The sequence below is a fragment of the Schistocerca gregaria genome, chromosome 8, assembly GCF_023897955.1.
Source record: "Schistocerca gregaria isolate iqSchGreg1 chromosome 8, iqSchGreg1.2, whole genome shotgun sequence".
NCBI lineage: Eukaryota > Metazoa > Arthropoda > Insecta > Orthoptera > Acrididae > Schistocerca > Schistocerca gregaria.
In genome coordinates this window covers 111,266,806-111,292,487 of record NC_064927.1, presented here as the reverse complement: position 1 = coordinate 111,292,487, position 25,682 = coordinate 111,266,806, and the positions used below count along the sequence as shown (strand labels likewise).

The 25,682-nt window shown below is 43.1% G+C and overlaps 1 protein-coding gene across 1 annotated transcript in view; it reads left to right on the top strand.

The window, feature by feature from the left end:
• LOC126284014 (vesicular glutamate transporter 2-like) overlaps positions 1-25,682 on the top strand; it is a 275,507-nt gene that overhangs the window by 103,968 nt on the left and 145,857 nt on the right. Inside the window, exon 2 of the mRNA XM_049982559.1 lies at positions 6,430-6,506. Coding sequence (XP_049838516.1) covers positions 6,430-6,506 — 77 coding nt within the window. The remainder of the gene's footprint in view (positions 1-6,429; positions 6,507-25,682) is intronic.

The following is a 25,682-nucleotide window of genomic DNA, read 5'->3' as shown; positions in this document are numbered from 1 at the left end:
ATTCAAAACTGCATTATTCACCAATGTCTGGATCTGCATTTATTCATTTATTCCTGCAGCTTTCGTCAGGATATCTCTATAATGTTCAAGCAAATTTCCCGCATTGTGACATTGATTAAGACATGTTTCCTTTGCAGTTTGGCTCTTACATATTAACGTTTGTGCACGATGTAGATCACATTCGATGTTAGTTTTCTATCTGTTCCTGTTTTCCCTATAAGCTGTTCTATCTGAAATACCCATGTTATATCATCATCGCCATCATCATTTAACACTGATTATGCCTTTCAGCATCGAGTCTGGAGCATAGTCCCCCTTATAAAATTCCTCCATGATCCCCTATTCAGTGTTAACATTTGTGCCTCTTCTGATGTTAAGCCTATTACTTAAAATCATTCTTAACCGCATCCAAGTACCTTCTCCTTGGTCTACCACATCTACCCTCTACTCTGAACCCATGAGTCTCTTGGGTAACCTTGCTTCTCCCATGAGTGTAACATGACCCCACCATCTAAGCCTGTTCGCCCTGACTGCTACATCTATAGAGTTCATTCCCAGTTTTTCTTTGATTTCCTCATTGTTGACACCCTCCTGCCATTGTTCCCATCTACTGGTACCTGCAATCATTCATATCCGTAACCTCAAACTTAGTGATAAGGTAACCTGAATCCATCCAGCTTTCGCTCCCATACAACAAAGTTGGTCGAAAGATTGCACGGTGGACAGATAACTTACTCTTGGTACTGACTTCCTACTTCCAGAAGAGAGTAGATCGTAGCTGAGCGCTCACTGCATTAGCTTTGCTACACCTCACTTCCAGTTCTTTCACTATGTTGCCATTCTGTGAGAATATGCATCCTAAGCACTTGAAACCGTCCACCTGCTCTATGTTCCTCCTATTTGGCACTCACTCCTTTCCCACTGACATTACTTTCGTTTTGGAGATGCTAATCTTCATACCATAGTCCTTACATTTCTGATCTAACTCTGAAATATTACTTTGCAAACTTTCAATCGAATCTGCCATCACAACTAAGTCATCCGCATATGCGAGACTGCTTATTTTGTGTTTACATATCTTAATCTCACCCAGCCAGTCTATTGTTTTCAACATATTATATGAACAACAGTGGAGACAGCTTGCAGCCTTGTCTTACCCCTGAAACAACTCTGAACCATGAACTCAATTTACCGTCAACTCTAACTGTTGCCTGACTATCTATGTAAATACCTTTAATTGCTTGCAAAAGTTTGCCTCCTATTCCATAATCTCGTAGAACAGACAATAACTTCCTCCTAGGAACCCGGTCATATGCCTTTTATAGATCTATAAAGCATAGATACAATTTACTGTTCCACTCGTAACACTTCTCCATTATTTGCCGTAAACTAAAGATCTGGTCCTGACAACCTCTAAGAGGCCTAAACCCACACCGATTTTCATCCAGTTTGTCCTCAACTAATACTCGCACTTTCCTTTCAACAATACCTGAGATGATTTTACCCACTACGCTGATTAAAGAGATACCTCTGTAGCTGTTACAATCTTTTCTGTTTCCATGTTTAGAGATTGGTGTAATTACTGCTTTCGTCCAGTCTTATGGAACCTGTCCCGACTCCCACGCCATTTCAGTTATGTTCTATAAATTCCAAAATTATTTATTTAAAACTACATGTTATTCTTGAATACAAGTGTATGGTTCTTTTGAATGCTGTACAGTATTTAACCCTAGGCTACTGAATATTAAAGTTTCTTTACTTTACAATTTGTCACGCGACTTTCTCAGTTTGGATGGACGTCTTACAACTCCTAGACGCTGGAAATTAAAGGATAAGTGCCCGGCGGACATAGCGAGATTACAGCCGCAGCAGTGGCATCGCCTCGTGTGTTGCGCTGTTAACACCTCCGTTAACCGGCGTGCAATGCTGTTTCATTGCCCGTTCTGGCTGGGCGTTAACTGCCTCGCGCCTTACGGCTTCCTGTAGAGGCCATTGTTCACTTCTCACTAAGTGTTCATAACCTCATTCCGGCCTTAATGCAATTTCTCGCAACTTCGCATCTATTAAGTATAGGGCAGTTAAAATTTTTCTCCTGCACCTACTTACACGCCTATCATGACCACCATCACAATTATCGAGTCTTTCATCTTTACTATGATTCTCAGTTTTACTTCTTTCGTGCAGGAGTCTATACTAACTGTAAGAAACCAACGGCTTCAAGATCAATTGTCCACACAGAGGAAGGCATGACTTTCGCAATTGAAAAAAAAAAAACCTTCCTTTTACCCTGGCAGACTTTATCATAAACAGCAGTTCATCTGAAAACAGTTCGTAAAAAGGTTTGCACCCCCTGAGTATCGGCTAACGTTAGTGGGCATAGAGTCAAGGGGAGCAGGGAATGAAAGAGTGAATCCTTACGAAAAACAATATTTATTTGAAATAGAAAGAATACAGTGAACAGAAAAGGCAGTCTGTTTGAAAGTGTGGTACTTCGGCCGTCTGTTACGTCATCCACTGAACGAAGAAGGTTCCTGAGATGACGAGGTGCAAATTTCTACTGGTCCCAAACATGCCCTGTGGGGTTCATGTCGCAGATACCGAGGGCCACGCTCTTCTATTGTTCCCTCCCTCCTGAACGCAGTGGGTGGGGCGGGGAGGGGAGGTGTTGACGAGGTGGCAGCCGTGTGTTCGCGCAGTGTCGTCTTGGAAGGCGGATCCATCCCCGAAACGTTGACTTTAGCGCAGCTCTTCAATACATTACGGCTGCGTTTCATCAAACTACGTTCCGCGAAACGCTCAGGTTCTTTTCGTAACTATCAAGAAAGTAACAAAAAAATGTTGGCGCTTTCACGAAATTAAAAATTGGAATAACAACTAACCTTAGCATCGACTTACCAATTTGGGCAGTTGTTATGAATGCGGCACCAGCAGTGAGTAAGGGTGTACTTGTCAAAGACCTTGCAAGAGGCACCCACAGTAATGATTCGAAAACGTTACTGTACTGGTATCTAATTTATCATTGGAAGAAATATTAATTAATGCTGCTAGTGGAATTGTGGTGCAGATTAAAAGATTAATATCGTCAGCTGTAGCAAAAGGCCGCGTTCGCATTTTTACCAGCACCAGCAACATAAAACGTATGTGCGAAACGGGGCTGTCAGCTCATTTGTCGGCAAAAAGCAATTCCCGATTCTGTCACGAGGATACAACTTTCATCCATAAAGCCTAATAATATCTACATTTGCGGAATACCACTCATCTCGTTCGCATGAAAATTTAATAGTCCTGTTTCATTGCATTATTTCGAAGTAAAATTGCTTTAACATGTTTTAGTTAATTTTGAAACAAATAAATATTATTTGAATTAATTGCAATTTTGAGGCGAATAATCTATTTACGGCGAGATACGTAAAAACCATACTATAGGAAGGAACCAGCGGTTTTACATAAAAGTAGATATTAAAAGGTGTTCCACTTGTTGAAGAGATTAGTGAACTTCGGTTTACAGGGCCGTGTCTCGATGTTGCGCAGCCCTCCGATTGCTCTGGACAGCGACGATAGGCGTCCTACACCCGTACGCGATACCGGCCCGAAACAAGGCTTACATATCTCCTCGCTGAACACTTCGGGGTCTATGGCTGAGGCTGAGATATGCATTGATATCCGGCTGTCTTATTATGCTCTTCTATAAACATTCCTCTGGTATCAGACACACTCTTATTTGTATCACACCTGGTTAGGTACAGGTCAGTTCTACAGTCTAAACGTCACTAATTTTTAAGTAACGAGTGTTAATCCCAAGTCTCGTATGAGGCTGGTTGCCATACGTTTCCTCGTGATCACCTCCTCCTTCAACGTCACTGTGGTGGCATTGGCACCAACATCTCCCTCTTGAATTGGCACTACCACACACATCCCAGTCATATATAAAACGCCAAGGAAAGCTTTACTTGAAACTGTTTTTTGGGTCCACTTATCAACAGCGAATAGCACGAACACCGAGAAAAGATATCGAAAGCTCTGAGTCAAATGGTTCGAATGGCTGTGAGCACTATGGGACTTAACATCCAAGATCATTAGTCCCATAGAACTTAGAACTACTTAAACCTAACTAACCTAAGGATAACACACACATCCATGGCCGAGGCAGAACTCGAACCTGCGACCTAGAACTGCTCGACCACACCGGCCGACTATCGAAAGTTCTCCATAAATCGATATGTTCCCAGTAGCTATCGGACCACATCAGGTTAGGGGACTATGACGGTACTGACCATCCTACCTAAAAGGGCAATAACGGGCACACACCATAATATTCCTTCACAACTGCGACTGCTACTGGCGGCTTGTACTTAAAGCAAGGCTGAATGTCAATGCTTTGTAGTAAGAACACTAACTCCGAAGGACCATCGTACTCGGCTATCAACTAGCACAGGCCACATACAACGTTGCTTCTCAATCTTGTTCCTCAACGTAAGGCGATAGTCTCCATTAGTACTGGATTTTTGAACAGGATTTATCCGTTTTCACGAGACTATGATGATGATGATGATTTTTGATTTGTGGATCGCTCAACTGCGCGGTCATCAGCGCCTGTACAAAGTCCCAATTTTTACGCAGTCCAATTCTCTCGCCGGCCGCTGTGGCCGAGCGTCCCTACGCGCTTCCGTCCGGAACCACGCGGTTGCTACGATCTTAGGTTCGAATGCTGCCTCGGGCATGGATATGTGTGATGTCCTTAGGTTAGTTAGGTTTAAGTAGTTCTAAGTGAAGGGGAAAGATGACGTCAGATTTTAAGTCCCATAGTGCTTAGAGCCATTTGAGCAATTTTTGAACCAATTCTTTCGCGATAAAATCCAGCCACTGTCACTAATGATGATGATGATGATGATGATGAAATGGTGAGGACAGCAGGAACACCCTGCTCCCAGGCAGAGAAAATCCCCAACCCGGCCGGGAATCGAACCCGGGACCCCGCGATCTAGAGGCAGCAACGCTAACCACTAGACCACGAGCTGCGGACATCAGGAGACTTTGTCTTCTGCACGAATGAAGACACAAACCTGAAGTACATTTTAACTTATGCATATGACTCCAAAGTTTTTATTTTCAAAAGTGAGATCATGCGACGTCGGTCGTCAACGGTGCACGTCCCTGGCAGCCTGTCAGGCAGCCCATGCCTGTGGCGTTGTCACGCACTGCTGTTAAATGCGGATGCCTGTGCTCCGGCCTGGTGAAATGCGGAAACCCAAAACGCCTCGTGTTGCACTGCTAACGCCATCTCGATTCGAAGCATACTAAGAAGTAAATGAACGACCGGCTTTCAGTTTCGATGCTTATGTTAAAACTGACCCCAAGTTTCTCTTTTTATTCGTGTTGAAAGTTAAGTGTTTTGAAATTGTATGAAGGGTTTTGATGACGGTTTTTGAAGCAACCCGGGACCAAAAACCAAAACCCTGTCAAATTTAATACACTCTCCGAATTGCGATTGAAGTAGAGCTGAAAATTATATCTTGTATTCTTTACAACAGTGAATGAAACGTCGGAAACAAAGGGCCAAAACATTATACGAAGCCCATATAATTGTTGACTACTTTTCACTGCGATTGGTCCTAAATTATTTCAGCTACAACACCAATTGATGTATTTATTATTACTTTTGAATTTGTAAGTGGGGTACTTAGTGATAAAGTATGTAATTTGTTTTACTTTTTTCCTGCGTGATTCTTCAATTTATTAGTTTATGGATAAGCTTAATTTTAAATGACACCAAGCCCGATGTCTGCATTCGTGGTAATGGGGTGCACCGAGCTTAATTTTAAACATGTCATTATGCTCATGACCTATGTATAACCTAACTACAATTTAATTTTATCTCATGTCTCTGAAACTTTTATTTGAGTGTATGAGCCGTTGTCGGCAGTCATTTGAAATAAGTAAATAAATAAATAAAACAAACAGCGAGAAACAATTTCTCAGTTTTTTCATGAAGTTCATGCTATACACGGTGTCTTCATTCTACGACCTTTACCAACGTCAATTTTGCGACTGCGTCAGAACTTCCTAAGATACAGTTGTGAACTATAGCATAAACCAGACCAGAGGCCGCATATGTTTCGAAATTACAATTCCTGTACAGTCAATATTCTCTGCAACAATAAGCCGAACAGTTCATAAATGGAACGACAGATACACGTTATAAAAAGAGACATCAAAAACATTCTTAAAATTACCTATTTGACAATGAAGTAATATCGTGTGTGTTCATTCCATTTCATATCGTCCTATATTCCGAATATTATTCGACATACAATTCCCAAACCTACGAATTTGCGACAACAGAACCGATAAGACTAAACAGAGGCCTCGTAGTAGTCGGCCGGTAATGTGAAAGGGTAAGCTCAACGTTGCTGTGCTCGTGTGTTGCAGATGTCGTCGTACAAAGTGTCGGCCGTGGCTGCCAAGGAGAAGGCCAAGGCAGAAGCCGCCGACGCAGAGGCCGCCGGGTGAGTGGTTTTCTCTCTTGTGTTCTGAACTGTACAAACAGCGCCACAGCTGCCGCATGGGAGCACCCTGTTATAACCAGGAGATTTTGTTTGTTGCACTCTGCTAGTGCCTAGGTCCTATAAAAATGGCGTTGGCGAAGCATGTTAAAAGTAAAGGTAGGGGTAAAAGTCTGAACTAAAAGAATAGTTAATAAAACTGCTGCTGCAATGAAAGTAGCAAAAAAGTTCTCAGTATTGAAAGAAAAGTAAATAAATATGTTTAGAAATAAGTACGGAATTCACCAAGACACACACACATAAACAGAACAGACAATCCCAGTCTTTATTTTAAAATCATTGTATATACTTGAATTAATTTTGACTTCATTTTTAAATTTAATATTATCTGCCTCGTTCAGCGGACTGCCTGATTCCTGCAGCCATCACGTTTTCAGTATGCAGCTGATAAAATACAGTGGCAGCCCTCGACTGTGAAAGATGTGTATGAAAGTTACTAAATCACAACTTCATTTCTGAATGCTTTTCCAGTTTTGGTTATCGGCTTTCATGTATTTGAAGCCACTTTTTCAAACGATTTTTGACTCACCTTTTGCAGTTATCACAACCCGACGCCTCACTCCCAATTTCGTGGCTCCATTAACCGTGTATTTTGGGAACAGCACGTCTTGAACTAACCTAAAAATCTGGAAATCCACAGAAACAAAGTGCTTCAAATGCACACTCATTTCTGTGCGCGGTACATTGTCGACACACAGGGACTTGGTACATTGTCGACACACAGGGACTTGGTACATTGTCGACACACAGAGAATTGGTACATTGTCTACACACAGGGACTTGGTACATTGTCCACACACAGGGAATTGGTACATTGTCGACACACAGGGACTTGGTACATTGTCGACACACAGGGAATTGGTACATTGTCGACACACAGGGACTCGCGCGTCAACAACAATGCGTATCGCTCAACTCCGGAGTGGGAGGCGTGTTTTTAGAGAAGTGTATGGAATAGTTACAACTGAAGTTACTATTTATGACCTTTCACACATTGATAGTTGGTGGAATATGTACATTATGGACGTGTTCCATGAACAGAGGCCCAGTTTGTCCTAAACTGAATTAGTAGAATTATATCTGCTGTTGGTACAAGTAATATAATTATGCAAATCTTTTATATTATTGAAGAACCAGACGTTCTATTTCATCAAGAGATATTGACTTTCGATTTCAGACAAAGTTTGTTCTGCAACCAATCTTTATGCGTGTTATTGAAAGTAAACTGTTACAGATAATAATGCATTTGGCAAGAGAACACACACACACACACACACACACACACACACACACACACACACACACATGCAGATACATATTCATAATTAGAGATTTTTTGCTGGAACGCCATTGTCCCCAGATTAACTTAAAAGTAATTGTAATCAACCTTCTGTGACAAACGTTCACGAGAGGTTTCCTTCGGTTATCAGGTAAATGCCCTCTCAAATATTCATCACTGACGATCTCTTTTCCCCAGTGCGATTTTCCTGAACAGAATTCAGATTTCTACAAAGGAATGGCTTGTCCACTGGTATAGTAAAACGAAAGAGTCAGCTGGGTCTCTTTCCTGAAAGTAACTCGTGAAACACTGTAGCAACGAACAGTCTCTTTGTCATTTGTGTGTAAAAGAACTTTACAGTTAAGTTTGGCATTATGTAGAATATAAAATGCGTCAATAGTACATAGTCTTTGTCCAAGCATGACCCCTATCAGGAATGGAGGTAGGTGCCTGTTTCGGCACCGTTTCCAAGAGGTTGTGTCTTTGTGGAGTGGGTTTTGAACGAGCGGTTGTCATGACGTTGTAATTATCACTTCGATGAAATCGAGCTGCTACAGTGAAATCAATCTTTACACATTCACAATGGGACACATTTATCTCAACAGTGGTTGACTTGAAGGTTACCTTGGTTGGCTGTTCAGGAACAGTCTCCCTCGAAAATCAACTCGTCGTCGTTCCGAAAAAGATGCCAGGGAATGGTCTCTCCATCCAAGGCATGTCGAAGCAGTTTCTGAGAATCATCTCAGGAGATAAGTTTGGATAGTAATGGGAGTGAGGGGGGGGGGGGGATGGAGGTGTTGAGGCAAAAATTTGATAGCCCAGTGAAATAACATGTATGACTGTGTTGTGCAGAATTAGCTGGGATTTTATTGTGAGACAGAAATTCTCCCTTGGACACATTACCAATACGCTATGTCTTCACAATCTCTTAACTTCCTCTGGAGATATTCATAGTATGCTCCTGTGACAGTTGGCCCGTACGAACATAATCTGTCAGCACCAAACTCTGGCAGTCCCAAAAAACATTCAGTGTTGCCGTGTCCAATGACGGTTGGGTCTTCATCCTCTTGGACAATGATGATTCCATATCTTTCCACTGTTAAGTTGCTCCTTTGTTTCAGGGTCTTTGTGATGCACGCAGCACTCGTTCCTGCTGCTCAGATAGCTGAAGAAGTCATGTGGATTGACCTGAGATGAATGCAGCACTTGTCCGCATCTCGTGGTCGTGTGGTAGCGTTCTCGTTTCCCACGCTCGGGTTTCCGGGTTCGATAACATGCGGGGTCAGGGATTTTCTCTGCCTCGTGATGGCTGGGTGTTGTGTGATGTCCTTAGGTTAGTTAGGTTTAAGTAGTTCTAAGTTCTAGGGGACTGATGACCTCAGATGTTAAGTCCCATAGTGCTCAGAGCCATTTGATTTGAATGCAGCACTTCTGCGGTTGCCTCACTTCGATGGAATTCTCGAATTCATGTGAGCAATCACTGAATTTAGCGGCCGGGAAGATGTGCAAGATGTTTAAAACTTAATCATGAGTGATTTTCACTTTCTCCACTGTCGCCTCGACTGAGATTCGCCAGTCTTCGAGCTCTATGGCCTCGACTTCTATTACGGTTCCCCGGTTCTTCACAGAGAGGTGGTCTGACACCTTATTCCTCATCATTCAGGCTTGTCTGACTGCAGTGGAACTGTCTGTGCCACATATCCACTGTCTCACATTGATATGTATTGCTGCTGCACACTTCCACCAGCTCAGCATGGGTTGTTGCAGCGTCGTTCTCCTTCAGCTATAGAAAACGATCTATCGCATCATTTTCCCCTTTGTAAATGGACAATATGCTATCGTACTGGCACTTCTAGAGGCGCGCTACGCTACAGTGGCCCGGGGAGAATAAACAGACCCCTGTACTGAAACGCATTCTCTTCCTGGCCTCTGGACGAGCCCATTCCTCGCCTCTGAAGGGGCAGCCGCCTCACTTGGGTGTCGCCTGCTGAGCTGTGCACTTCTTCTGTTGGCTGTGGACTCCTCGATTGTCGACCGTCTGTCACCAGCCAACCTGTGGGTCTCCAAAATTATTGTTGCTATTTATGTTCTACACAGTATGGCCCCACAATCTCCATGCATCGTAGGTGCAGTAAAAGTGCTTCATATCATGCACATCACATGAGATTTTGTCGAGTATCTTAAGACTTTTGTCATACAAGACAGATGATAGAGTAAATTTCCGATTAAAAAGTGTGCTAGGCAGGGTGGCAGCAGCCACTGGCGTTTCCCATCATACAATAAAAGGACGAATGAGGGGGTAAACGTATATATAGGTACTTCCCAAGACTTTTCTACTCCAGATAAGATGTGGAAGGAAGAGAAAAAAATTCCCGTTTAGATAATTTCTATGAACAGGATGCAGCAGAATAATATAGTTAATTTCCCTGTGACACATAAACAGTGTTAGACATTAAAAGCACTAATTATATTAATAAAAAAACGCATGATTTAAGAAAGGCAGCCGCGCGAGATTAGTCGAGCGGTCTAGGGCGTTGCAGTCATGGACAGTTCGGCTGCTCCCGGCGGATGTTCGAGTCCTCCCTCGGGTATGGGTGTGTGTGTTTGTCCTTAGGATAATTTAGGTCAAGTAGTGTGTAAGCTTAGGGACTGATGACCTTAGTAGTTAAGTCCCATAAGATTTCATACACATTTGAACAATTTTAAGAAAGGCATTTCATCTTTACGATCCTTTCTACATAAGTTAGGTTACAGGAACGTTAGTCTATATTTTTGTTGCTTCTTATTTACGTGTTTCAATGTTCATTAGACATACGAAGTCAACATAGTATCTTTCTGAATAACGTGAGAAATTGCTGAAACGAGGACAAATCATTAATATATGTCAAGAAAAGATGTATTCATGTTTCTCACATTAGATGCAATGAGTGATTAGATGGATCAAGGAAAGGATACTTTCAAAACTACAATGTCTCATCACAATACACGGCAGTAAAATTCGTATAGGACAAGAATATATAGCTGTGCAGAACAGAAGTAAGTAAATAATTCTGCTACAGGTGGGAAATATGATTTTGTTCCAAATGTGCTTTTATAGTTCAAGTCAGGAAGTAGAACGGCAGAACAGGATGAAGAGATGAAAGCTGCAAATTTTTCATAGTAATTACGTGAGCTGTCGGTGCTATTCAGTTAAAATGAATGTGTAAATCAATATTGCATTTCGCCTGAATTACTGTATTTTCTTATGTCAACTGGCTATTACGGAAATCAATACCTAACTGACTGAATTTTCTCATGTTGAGAAGTGAGAACGAGCGATCCGTTTTACTTGATAAAAAAATCTTTCTGTAGCCAAGATCCATTGTTAGGTCAACATGAAAGCACTTTATTTACAGCTATGTAAATAATACAGTACTCATAGTTAATTAGTAGAATAAAAGTGATAGAAGCTTCAAAATTATAGGAACCAAAGGCAAAACTAGAACAAACCTGTAATGCTGTTCTAGTATGACACAGACAACTCGTACATGCTGTCAATATTACACAACACAATTACTTTTTAAGACAACTAGAATATGTAACACATTTGAAGCATTTATCTGATACAGACCATAAAGAACCTCGGTGGTTAAACAGAGTGGTTAATAATACTAATGAGTCTTTGCCATCTGTATCGCATAAATGAAACAAAAGTGCTACGAAGTTTAGGTGTAATTGTCTTGTACAGTACTGGCACACTATACGAGTGGTCTGTGTGGTATCAGAACTGGAGTACAGGTTTGGGGCAGTTCTGTAGTGAGTATCAATAACGTTGACGGTTGAACCACTTTTATTCTCTGCATAACTCTCACTAATGTATCATTTATGTTCTGGCGTATAGACAAGCGCCGCCACGATGGCGAAGATCAAAAGAGCAAAGAAGGCGGTGAGACGACGTCAGCCAATAGCTCGCTGACAAAAAAGCACTACGACAGGAGCGCCCTCTAGCCACAGAGAAAACAAGCGGCGCTCCTGGCAGTCTCGGCCGGACAGTATTCGCTCAGTACTAGGAGAGCACTACGGTAGCAGTGACTCGTGATCTCAACCAATTGCTTGCATGGACCTTGTATACAGCAAAGGACTTTGATTGCTTGCATGTCGCCATCGCTTGCGACGCCGTTGTAAATTCAAAGTTTCGTCAATCTGCTTAGTGGAAATACGAGAGTGAGTCAAACGAAAACCTTAAATTTGTAATGTTGTTGTTGTTGTTGTCTTCAGTCCTGAGACTGATTTGATGCAGCTCTCCATGCTACTCTATCCTGTGCAAGCTGCTTCATCTCCCAGTACCTACTGCAACCTACATCCTTCTGAATCTGCTTAGTGTACTCATCTCTCGGTCTCCCTCTACGATTTTTACCCTCCACGCTGCCCTCCAATGCTAAATTGGTGATCCCTTGATGCCTCAAAACATGTCCTACCAACCGATCCCTTCTTCTAGTCAAGTTGTGCCACAAACTTCTCTTCTCCCCAATCCTATTCAATACCTCCTCATTAGTTACGTGATCTATCCACCTTATCTTCAGTATTCTTCTGTAGCACCACATTTCGAAAGCTTCTATTCTCTTCTTGTCCAAACTAGTTATCGTCCATGTTTCACTTCCATACATGGCTACACTCCAAACAAATACTTTTAGAAACGACTTCCTGATACATAAATCTATATTCGATATTAACAAATTTCTCTTCTTCAGAAACGCTTTCCTTGCCATTGCCAGTCTACATTTCATATCCTCTCTACTTCGACCATCATCAGTTATTTTGCTCCCCAAATAGAAAAACTCCTTTACTACTTTCAGCGTCTCATTTCCTAATCTAATTCCCTCAGCATCACTCGATTTAATTTGACTACATTCCATTATCCTCGTTTTGCTTTTGTTGATGTTCATCTTATATCCTCCTTTCAAGACACTGTCCATTCTGTTCAACTGCTCTTCCAAGTCCTTTGCCGTCTCTGACAGAATTACAATGTCATCGGCAAACCTCAAAGTTTTTACTTCTTCTCCATGAATTTTAATACCTACTCCAAATTTTTCTTTTGTTTCCTTTACAGCTTGCTCAATATACAGATTGAATAACATCGAGGAGAGGCTACAACCCTGTCTCACTCCTTTCCCAACCACTGCTTCCCTTTCATGCCCCTCGACTCTTATGACTGGTTTCCGTACAAATTGTAAATAGTCTTTCGCTCCCTGTATTTTATCCCTGCCACCTTTAGAATTTGAAAGAGAGTATTCCAGTCAACATTGTCAAAAGCTTTCTCTAAGTCTACAAATGCTAGAAACGTAGGTTTGCCTTTTCTTAATCTTTCTTCTAAGATAAGTCGTAAGTTCAGTATTGCCTCACGTGTTCCTACATTTCTACGAAATCCAAACTGATCCTCCCCAAGGTCCGCATCTACCAGTTTTTCCATTCGTCTGTAAAGAATTCGCGTTAGTATTTTGCAGCTGTGACTTATTAAACTGATAGTTCGGTAATTTTCACATCTGTCAACACCTGCTTTCTTTGGGATTGGAATTATTATATTCTTCTTGAAGTCTGAGGGTATTTCGCCTGTCTCATACATCTTGCTCACCAGCTGGTAGAGTTTTGTCATGACTGGCTCTCCCAAGGCCGTCAGTAGTTCTAATGCGATGTTGTCTACTCCGGGGGCCTTGTTTCGACTCAGGTCTTTCAGTGCTCTGTCAAACTCTTCACGCAGTATCGTATCTCCCATTTCGTCTTCATCTACATCCTCTTCCATTTCCATAATATTATCCTCAAGTACATCGCCCTTGTATAAACCTTCTATATACTCCTTCCACCTTTCTGCCTTCCCTTCTTTGCTTAGAACTGGGTTGCCATCTGAGCTCTTACCCCTCGTGAGATAAGCTTCTACATCCTTACATTTGTCCTCTATCCATCCCTGTTTAGCCATTTTGCACTTCCTGTCGATCTCATTTTTGAGACGTTTGTATTCCTTTTTGCCTGCTTCATTTACTGCATTTTTATATTTTCTCCTTTCATCAATTAAATTCAATATTTCTTCTGTTACCCAAGGATTTCTAGAAGCCCTCGTCTTTTTACCTACTTTATCCTCTGCTGCCTTCACTACTTCATCCCTCAGAGCTACCCATTCTTCTTCTACTGTATTTCTTTCCCCCATTCCTGTCAATTGTTCCCTTATGCTCTCCCTGAAACTCTGTACAACCTCTGGTTCTTTCAGTTTATCCAGGTCCCATCTCCTTAATTTCCCACATTTTTGCAGTTTCTTCAGTTTTAATCTACAGGTCATAACCAATAGATTGTGGTCAGAGTCCACATCTGCCCCTGGAAATGTCTTACAACTTAAAACCTGGTTCCTAAATCTCTGTCTTACCATTATATAATCTATCTGATACCTTTTAGTATCTCCAGGTTTCTTCCATGTATACAACCTTCTTTCATGATTCTTAAACCAAATGTTAGCTATGATTAAGTTGTGCTCTGTGCAAAATTCTATTAGGCGGCTTCCTCTTTCATTTCTTAGCCCCAATCCATATTCACCTACTATGTTTCCTTCTCTTCCTTTTCCTACACTCGAATTCCAGTCACCCATTACTATTAAATTTTCGTCTCCCTTCACTATCTGAATAATTTCTTTTATTTCATCGTACATTTCTTCAATTTCTTCGTCATCTGCAGAGCTAGTTGGCATATAAACTTGTACTACTGTAGTAGGTGTGGGCTTCGTATCTATCTTGGCCACAATAATGCGTTCACTATGCTGTTTGTAGTAGCTTACCCGCATTCCTATTTTCCTATTCATTATTAAACCTACTCCTGCATTACCCCTATTTGATTTTGTATTTATAACCCTGTAGTCACCTGACCAGAAGTCTTGTTCCTCCTGCCACCGAACTTCACTAATTCCCACTATATCTAACTTTAACCTATCCATTTCCCTTTTTAAATTTTCTAACCTACCTGGCCGATTAAGGGATCTGACATTCCACGCTCCGATCCGTAGAACGCCAGTTTTCTTTCTCCTGATAACGACATCCTCTTGAGTAGTCCCCACCCGGAGATCCGAATGGGGGACTATTTTACCTCCGGAATATTTTACCCAAGAGGACGCCATCATCATTTAATCATACAGTAAAGCTGCATATCCTCGGGAAAAATTACGGCTGTAGTTTCCCCTTGCTTTCAGCCGTTCGCAGTACCAGCACAGCAAGGCCGTTTTGGTTAATGTTGCAAGGCCAGATCAGTCAATCATCCAGACTGTTGCCCCTGCAACTACTGAAAAGGCTGCTGCCCCTCTTCAGGAACCACATGTTTGTCTGGCCTCTCAACAGATACCCCTCCGTTGTGGTTGCACCTACGGTACGGCCATCTGTATCGCTGAGGCACGCAAGCCTCCCCACCAACGGCAAGGTCCATGGTTCATGGGGGGGGGGGGGGGGGGGGGGAATTTGTAATATCAAATCGAAATTTCGCGCCGTTATCCTGTAAGCTGGTAAACGTGCTACAAAAGTGTGCAGAATGTCCTGTAGGTTGCAGCACCGTGCAGATGCACACATACCGTCGCAGTATCAGTATAAAGATGGCCGCCCCACTTGCGACTTGCACCAGGGAAGAAAAGCGTTCTGTTATTCGGTTTTTGCGTAGTGAGTGTGAAACCTAATGAAATTCAACGACGAAAGAAGATTCAGTACAGTGATGCTTGTTTGTCACAGCAGAAAGTTTATGAAGGGAGTAGGAAGATCGCAAATAGTGTGACTTCAGTGGAAGATGCTCCTCGTCCAGGTCAGGCACAACGAGTTGTGTCTCCACAGAACATTGCAGCAGTTGAAGCCATAGTGGAGGAAAACCGCCGAGTGACAATGAATGACATTGCAGCATGTTTACAGTCATGGGTCACCAAACCAAATTGTGCATGATGTGCTCCAGTTTCACAAAGTGTCTGCAAGATGGGTGCCAGGGCAGCTGGCTCCTGAAATGAGAGAACGACGTGTTGATGCTTGTGAAGAACGTCTTCGACGCTTTGAACGAGAAGGTGATTGCTTCCTTGCAAGAATCGTTACTGGGGACGAAACCTGAGTTCACTTCCATCAACCGGAAACGAAAGAAGTTTCGAACAGAACCATCAGCAGGGAAGGTTATTCTGACTCTCTCTTGGGACGACAAAGTCGTCAGTTTGGAGCATTACATGCCTAGAGGGACCACTGTCACCAGTGCATCGTTCACAGACCTCCTAGAAAATGAAAGCGACGTGGACTGTTGTCAGTAGGTGTCCTTCTGCAATATGACAATGCAAGGCACCACACTGCCCGTACAACAGTTACAACAATCAGAGACCTGCGTTTTGAGTGTCTTCCTCATCCACCATACTCACCAGACCTTGAACCTAGTGATTTCCATATGTTTGGACCACTCAAAGACGCAATGGGAGGAAAGAGGTACGCCACGCGGTGCAGAAGTGATTGCGCGGAGTACCAAAAGAATTTTTTTCTAATGGAAGTAATGCACTTTGTAAGCGCTGGAGGACTTGCATTGAGCGTGGGAGAGATTGTATTGAAAAGTAATACAGCTTTGTACCACTTCTGCACAATAAATAATATTTTTTAAAAATATTTAAGGTTTCCATTTGACTCATCCTCGTACAGTAAAACTGTTAATGTTATTCCCTTGAATTGTTGTATAGCATTCCGAGAACGCAGGATCCTTTAGGCACCCTGTACGAGACGAATGGGACAGGACCACACAATTTACGTTGTTTTAAATAAAGTATTTTCATGTTGGCGCAAAACTACTACCGCGCCGTACGCGCAAATACTGGCTATGTTGTTATATGCGACTCCTACCAGGGCTGCAGTGATGAACGTGCGAACAAAGGAATAACTGATTACGTAACTTTTAATTTTTCGAGATGACAGCCATAACTTTACAATTACTCGCAAAACAGCGAAATAGAGAAAGCATGTGGTCGGCGAGAACTTGTTAACATGATTGCACAAAGGGTGGGTCTAAACTCCCTCGATTTTGCCAGGTGAATGTTGTCAAATCAACAAGACAAAGCGAGAATCTTCCCGTTACTAAAACAGCCTTTATGTTCCACGTGTTCGCTGTCGATGCTGCCGCAAGCTGATGAAACAGAAAACGGAGAGAAAGCAAAAGTGGACAAAGGAGTATGACGGAAAGTGTCGAGGTATATTAAGACCTCATTACGCTAACAAGGCCTCAGCACACGCCCTGTTACTTATGGCGGCGTTTGTAAGCTTTAACACTGATGCGCTGCTGATCCCAGGGAAGGCAGGCCTTTTCAGCGCAGCGCCGCCTCCTTCGTGAATCCGTACTGTGGACAAAAGCAGCGAGCAGAATGGACAGCAGTAAAAGCGGCGGCAGCGTTTATCGCACGCCGCTCCCACGTCACAATGCGATGCCAGTGCGAACGCTCTCTTAGGAGAAGGCAGATTCAAGGTTACCCTTGACTCTCCAACGTGATTCAGTTGAGTGTGGGAAGGCAGTTCTCCACACGTCGCACGCGAATTCTAGTGGCGGCCCGTGTTCTCCACTGCGACATTTAGACCCTCTCAATGTGCAATGTTGGTAACTCTCAGATAGTCGAATACACTGAAGGCACACTTTGATTTACACTGACGTAACATTGTATAGCATATACAGGGTGTATCAGAAAGGATGGTGCAAACCTGCACGCAAAAATGTCAAATAAACATGGGCTCTAAAACGCATATCTTAAGAACCCACGAGATATTCTTGATTTACAATGTTCTTGATTTTCAATATTGTGAGACAAATCTCTTCTACTGCAAGCTCTTTGCTTTCCATATGTTGGGAAGTGGTAGTATGGCCCAAAAAGGAAAAAAAATGTCTAGTAAATATGTGCTTTAAGATGCATACCTTAACAGCTATGAGCACCTGTTCATCTTCTGTAGTTTCGAACACAACTCTTCTAATGAACAAGTGCTCATAACTGTTAAGGTATGTGTTTTAGAGCACGTGTTAACTCGACAGTTTTTTTTCTTGTTTTGGTCCATACTACCACTTCCCAACATATGGAAAGCAAAGAGTTTGCAGTAGAAGAGAGTTGTTTCACAATATTGAAAATCAAGAATATCTCACAGGCTATTAAGGTGTACGTTTTTGTGCCCATGTTCACCTGGCAGCCGGCCGGGATGGCCGAGCAGTTCTAGGCTCTACAGTCTGGAACCGCGCGACCACTGCGGTCGCAGGTTCGAATCCTGCCTCGGGCGTGGATGTGTGTGATGTCATTAGGTTAGTTAGATATAAGTAGTTCTAAGTTCTAGGGCACTGATGACCTCAGCTGTTAAGTTTCATAGTGCTCAGAGACATTTGAAACAGGAGCTGTAGATGACTCGCCCAGGCCGCTACAATTGCAGTGAATGACCTCTACCTACTGATTATGACTCAGAGGAACCCTGACAGCAACGCCACCATGTTGAATAATGCTTTTCGTGCAGCCACAGGACGTCGTGTTACGACTCAAACTGTGCGCAATAGGTTGCATGATGCGCAACTTCACTCCGTATATGGCAAGGTCCATCTTTGCAATCACGACACCATGCATCGCGGAACAGATGGGCCCAACAACACGCCGAATGGACCGCTCAAGATTGGCATCACGTTCTTTTCACCGATGAGTGTCGCATATGCCTTCAACCAAAAAATCGCCGGAGACGCGTTTGGAGGCAACCAAGTCAGCCTTAACACCTTAGGCACAGCGCCCAGCGAATGCAGCAAGGTGGAGGTTCAAATGATTCAAATGGCTCTGAGCACTATGGGACTCAACTGCTGTGGTCATCAGTCCCCTAGAACTTAGAACTACTTAAACCTAACTAACCTAAGGACATCACACACATCCATGCCCGAGGCAGGATTCGAACCTGCGACGGTAGCAGTCGCACGGTTCCAGACTGCGCGCCTAGAACCGCGAGACCACCGCGGCCGGCAAGGTGGAGGTTCCCTGCTGTTTTGGTCTGGCATTATGTGGGGCCGACGTACGCCGCTAGTGGTCATGGAAGGTGCCGTAACGGCTGTACGATACGTGAATGCTATCCGCTGACCGGTAGTGCAACCATCTCGGCATCATATTGGCGAGGCATTCGTCTTCGAGGACGACAATTCGCGCCTCCATCGTGCACATCATATGAATGGCTTCCTTCAGGATAACGACATCTCTCGACTAGAGTGGCCAGCATGTTCTCCAAACATGAACCCTATCGAACATGCCTGGGATAGATTGAAAAGGGCTGTTTATGGACGACGTGATTCACCAGCCACTCTGTGGGATCTACGCCGAATCGCCGTTGAAGGGTGCGACAATCTGGACCAACAGTGCCTTGATGAACCTGTGGATAGTATGCCGCGCCGAATACAGGCATGCATCAATGCAAGAGGATGTGCTACTGGGTATTACAGGTACCGGTGTGTACAGGAATCTGGACCACACCCTCTGAAGGTGTCGTTGTATGGTGGTACAACATGTAACGTGTGGATTTCATGAACAATAAAAAGGGCAGAAATGATGTTTATATTGATCTCTATTCGAATTTTCTGTACAGGTTCCTGAACTTTCGGAACCGAGGTGATTCAAAACTTCTTTTGATGTTTATGTTACACCAAGAAACGGAATCCTAGAAGTAGGTCCTTGGTTGGTGAATTTGGGGAAGAGGACTAGAGAACGAGGTCATCGGTCCCATCGGATTAGGGAAGGAAGGTTGAGGAATTCGGCCCTGCCCTTTCAGAGGAACAATTCCGGCATTTGCCTGGAGCTGTTTAAGGAAATCACGGGAACCTCAATCAGGATGGCCGGACGCGTGTTTGAACCGTCGTCCTCCCGAATGCGAGTCCAGCTTGCTAACCTCTTTCTCTCTTCACTGAGTTTGCTTGACAGTGAAAGTTGGGGCTTATTTTCAAATCCGGGTCGAAGTATTCTTTACTTGGCTTTCTGCTGAAGTAGTGACTTTCTTCTATGTGTGCTTTGATTTTATCACGTTTTCATTGGTGAACTTCTTTATGGATATAACACCTTGCAATGTGTCCTCTGCAGTCGTTGTACTTGGTTACCTCTTTCTTAAGTTTCTCTTGAAGATTGTATAGCCGTCTTCAAGAAATTCAAAAAATATCTGAGAATATTGTAGTACATTCTTGCACGCGTCCTTCTGAACCATTAGGCACTGTGTAATGCACGCTAACTTGCCTTCTGCTCTCACAGGACTGATCATGTGTACCGTGCGTTTTCTGGTAACGGGAATTATTTGAATGCATGCCATTAAATATGTACAATAAACAGTATCAAAACAAATACGCAGTATTCAAAGTATTTCGGTGGTAGGAGGAAACTCATTTCCGAGATGGGATCAGGGCACTGGTAGGAGATCACAGCAGACATTGCTAACAACAGTCACTGCCTTTAAGCACGTGGCACATTCAGCGTATACTGTGGCCCTGCCGATACAACATCTATTGTCCTACATCTGTCGGATGTCTTATGAATTCAAAGGACACTTTTATGGTACTTCCAACCTTTTCTATGTTATTTGCATTGGCACATACAACGGCTTCCATGAAAAATCTGGCATTGCACAATTCATTGCATGCACTTCCCTTTGCAATATTAGCTTAGAAACAGGGTGACATAGACCTGCATCCATTGTCAGCGGCAATGCCTCTCAGGTTTGAATCCCAAAGTCACTGGCAAGGTAGGGCACTCGCCTCCTTTCCCTGACCGTTAGAATCTTTTGGCGACCACTGTTCTTACGGCGTGTCAAGCGGCTGCGAGTGGTACACGATTCCTCGTGGAGGCCTTGAACAGACTGCGTTCATGCACCAACAAATCGGATATATTCATTCACTATCTCGTCTTGAATGTGTACAAATACGACACCTTCTTTCTGCCGTTCTGTCTCATCTCCACGTCAACACATCTCAGTGTGATAATTCCTTACAAACATATGACACAGGCATATCTCTACGCTGCCACGACTTAAGGGCTGGGCACTTGACCGAGTGGTCACAGTCCCATGAGCGACGGTGAGGTCTATTAAGAGGGTGACCTGGTATTTTACTCATACGATAAAGGACGTATCCACGTCTAGTCTGCAGTCGTAGAGACTCGATTAAGACGAAACATTTAATTACTACGAAAAGAATCTGGACGCACGCACCCACGCGGCAGTTTCAGCCCACATCGTGAATTACGGGCAAGTGTTGCGCTGGAGGACGAGTGCTACTGGCATCACGGCGTATAGTCCAACGAGTCACGTGACGGAAGTATCGATGCACTGTCAGACGTCGTGACATGGTGTCGACGCGTTCCATCACAGCCTGGTGGTGTGCGCCCCACGTGCAGCGCTGCCAATTTCCCAATTCGTGCAGACGCTGGGCTTTCAGCTGAAACCGTGCCAGTGGCGCACCGTCAGAATACGGATTCGGAAGAACCGCCTACCGCAGAGTCAACTCTTGTGGGCAACAGTGCGTTCAGTAGAGGAGCAACCATCCATTACCGTGCACTGTAATAGCGGATAGGCTTCTTTGAGTGCCAGAACAAAAGGGACCAGTCTCACGCCTTAGTCTTGTATTTGGCAGCGCAGAGCAAATCTTCAGTACTAGTATGGAATATGAAAAGAATTTTATGAGTGCACAGGTTTTCTCAGTAGGGAGGACACAGCATGCTATCTCGGAAGAGGACTCAAGACATGTAAAAGTAAGTTCAGGCGTACGCCACAGGAAGGTGTCGCTGTTCGTGTTATCCATGAATTACCTGTGCCACAATGTTAATAGTAGCCTAAGAATGTTTGCAGACTATACAGTTGTCTATAATGAATTTGTATCTGATAAAAAAGCCACACTGACGTTCAGGCTCGTCTTCAGAACACTTCAAAGTGACGGAAAGACTGGCTACTTCCTTTAAATCTTCAGAAATTTCAAATAGTGCACTTCACATTACACAAAACTTAGTATATACTATGACTACAATATCAATGAGCTGTAATTAGACTTAGTAAATTTATACAAATACCTGCATATAGGATTCAGCGGGTATACGCAGAAGAATATTCACATGGGCTCAATCATAGGTGAAGTAGTTTGGTGGATTTCCGCTAATTAGCAGGATACTGCAAAAATGCAGTCAGTCTGTAGGAGAGACATCTTGCAAAACACTCGCCTCAGACGTAATAGGTCGGACAGGTACGAAATAAGATTAACAGGGAATACTGAACGTACACAAACAAAGACAGCATGAGTGATTACCAGCTTGTTAGACCCACGGAAGAGTGTGAATAAACTGCTGAAGAAACTGAACTGGCAGACGGTTGAAGTTAGATGCCAACTGCATACCCTCCCCCCTCTTCCCCCCCCACCCCCACCCCTCCCGCCCGACCCTGCGCACTCCTCAGCTCCTCAAAGCTTACTTACAGACGTTCAATGACCATCTGCATCTACTTCGCAAACGAATTTCGAAATATACTGCATCCTCTTAAATATCGTCGCCATGCGGACTGATAACACAAAATTTACACGAAATATGGAGTGCAGAGAGACTTTTGAGGAAACATTTTTACCGCATTCTATGCTGAATTGGACGAGAATAAACACCGATACGTAGTACAGTGGCAGATGCCCTCTGCCATGTGCCTCACAGAGGTTTGCAGAGTACAGATGGACGTTACTTCTTCGAGTTCCAGCCACTAGTCAGATTCCTCAGTCGGTTCGTCTGGAAACATGTCTGGTAATACTACCACGTTACACTCGCTACTGAAAAGTGTAAAACGACAATAAACACACTACGTCGACTGAGGAGCAGATCAGCTGGTCGGACTAACGTTATACGGCCCCTTAACACCGCCGTATTTTTATTATAGTTGCTTCTGATTGACACTTATGTGACCTCCACAATGCCAACATGTTCCCGCTTATGAGCAGGCCATAGAGGAAGAGGAAACTAATAATTTAAATGACACTTGACCAGGCAGATACTGACGACTTAACTGTAGACGTACAGTAGGCTTCTGTACTCACAGCAGTATTTTGCGAAATTTAACCCCTAATGGGTTGAAATCGGTAGAATAGTTAACATAACTGTTGTTCAATAAAAATAATTATGTGACATACTCGTACTTTAATGTTTGCACCTGCGCTTCGTGTCTGTGACTACACGAAGGCATACCCTTTTGCTCCGTTTCTATTCGTGGTACACAAGCCAAAATTATTTCAGCCGCCAAGTCCCATAACAAACCGACGGTACACACGGGAACTTTTCTAGCTTCCGTTGCCACGCACGGGCGTACATTCCATACTGCTTGAGAAACAGAGAGTGCAGTTTGCGGAGATTTGCACGCCCCTTGTCTGGCAAATCTGCTTTGCCAGATTTTTAATGTTCTGCATATCTCAACTTCTCCCGTAATAAGCGATCAACGTGAGAGACGTGATATTATCTTGCATCTAGACCATTATAAGACTGGGAATCGCTAGCTGCATAAATAAACACCGTTCAGTCCAGTCACTTCCTTTTTGTCTTCTTAAATTGCTTCAGGCAAATGCCGAGATGGTTCTTCAGAAAGGGCAGCAGATTTTCTTCCCCAACATTCCCTAATCCGAGCTTGTGCTCAGTCTGTAATGACATCGTTGTCGATGGGACATTAAACACTAACCTCCTCCTCCTCCATCTTTGTCGCTGGGATATAAAGGGGGGAACAGGCCTTTCGTAGAGGTGATTTAACAGGTTCAGCAAAAATGTGAAGGCAGTGTTTAAAACCAAGATCTTCATTGTTAGAGATGCTGAGAAAAAAGTCGTAAACAAGCTGATAACTCGTTAATACGAGGGTGGTTTGAAAAGGGAGGCCAGCACTAGCGCAATGAGCTGTTCTCATGATATTCATTGGCCTGTTGCCTGTAAACACGTTCCACGTTAGTGCTCTTGGAAGAGAGTCGTGGCGGTGATGTGGCTCTGTTGTAGTTCTCACGTAGTGATTTGTGAAGATGGAAAAATCGCGATTCGAGCAGTGATTAATTACTTCGTAAAAAAAGGTACGAAAGCAAAGGGCTTTCGTGCCGATTTCCAGAGGTCTCTGCTCCTTCATATCCAACTGTTGACAAGTGCACAAATGAATTTAAATTTGGTCGGGAGAGCTTAGATGATGATCCGCGCAATGGTCGGATAAGATGTGTTACTACTCCAGAAATCATTGCAAAAGAGCCAAAATGGTCATGAAGGATTGCTGATTGTAAGTGCGTGCAATTGCTCACGCTTGCTAGATGTCATCTGGAAGGGTATATTACACTTCAATTGAAGAATTAGAAATGAAACAATTATCTGCAAGATGGGTGACGCGACTCTTGACGCTGGATCAAACACGCATGAAAACGGACATATCGGAACAATGTTTGGCCCTTTTAGAAGAAATGAACAAGATTTTTTGCTCCGGTTTGTGACCACAGATGAAACTTGGGTACACTACTATACCCCAGACAGAAAACAGCAGTCAAAACAGTGGAAATATGCTGTTTCTCCGCCACCGTAGGAAGCAAAGATAATTCCTTCAGAGGAAAGGTCTTGGCATCAGTGTTCTGGGGTGCGAAGGGGATTCTATCTGTTGATTATCTTCCCACTGGGCAAACAATTACTGGAGAATACTATGATAACCCCCTGGATAAAATGCAACAAAAGATACGCGAAAAAAGGCCAGGTTTAGCAAGAAGAGAAGTCATCTTTCATCATGACAATGCGCACCCGCACGCATGCGCCGTCGCCATGGCAAAATTACACGAACTAAGCTACGAATTGTTGTCACATCCGCCTTATTCACCTGATATCCTCCGTCAGACTTTCATCTCTTCCCAAAACTGAAAATTTTTCTTGATAGACGAATATTCACTTCAAACGAAGAATTGGTAGCCGGAGTTGACAACTATTTTGCAGGCCTGGAGGAAACTCATTTTCGAGATGGGATCAAGGCACTGGTACGTCGTTGGACCAAGTGCAATAATCTACAAGGAGACTAAATTGAAAAATAAAAATGTTTCAGTGATGTATGTACTTTTTTTCTATTCTATTCCGAGAACGTTTCAAACCACCCTGGTATCGTGATGTCCTGGCGTCGTAGGGCAACGCAAGCGGTCGGAAAACTGATTGCAGTTCCACACACCACCGTGAATTCCTACCTCTGTAGCTCAATTTATATAAACAATTCCCTTTTTCATAATTATGTCCTCACTCCATTCTGTTTTCTGATCTATTAATTTCGTTTTCCTATCTCTCCTTTGATTATTGAGCAATCGTTTGTTTTTGGGTTGCTTGCACAGCCCAAACTGGCAGTAAACACTACAATAACCTAAGGTTCCAATTTCAAACACATTAGAGACATTCATGTACCATAAATTTAGTTTACCAAAATCTATACAAACCATTTTTTCTGTTTATTTGTTTTGGAGTCCATCCAATTATTGTCTTACAGTATCCTGAAAAGAAAAACTCGACTGCTTCTATGCCCTTTGTTCTTAATTCAAACATTATTATTTTCATCCATTTTTAAGGCAACATTCAAACTTACGTGACAAGTTTATTCATTAGAGATTCATGTTCATCCACTGTAGTGGCAAAACTCTACAATGTCATCACCCATTTGTAGGTGATCAGATATGTTTCATTCAGTGTTTTCCCAGTTTAAGAGCCTGAAAACTTTCTGTGAGGTCACTGAAACCAAATTTGGTGGTACAGGCTTCACTAGCCTGACCATTATTCCAATTATGAATTTCCCACTAGCCTGATGATGTCTGATAGAAGCTGTAGCAGTAATGTA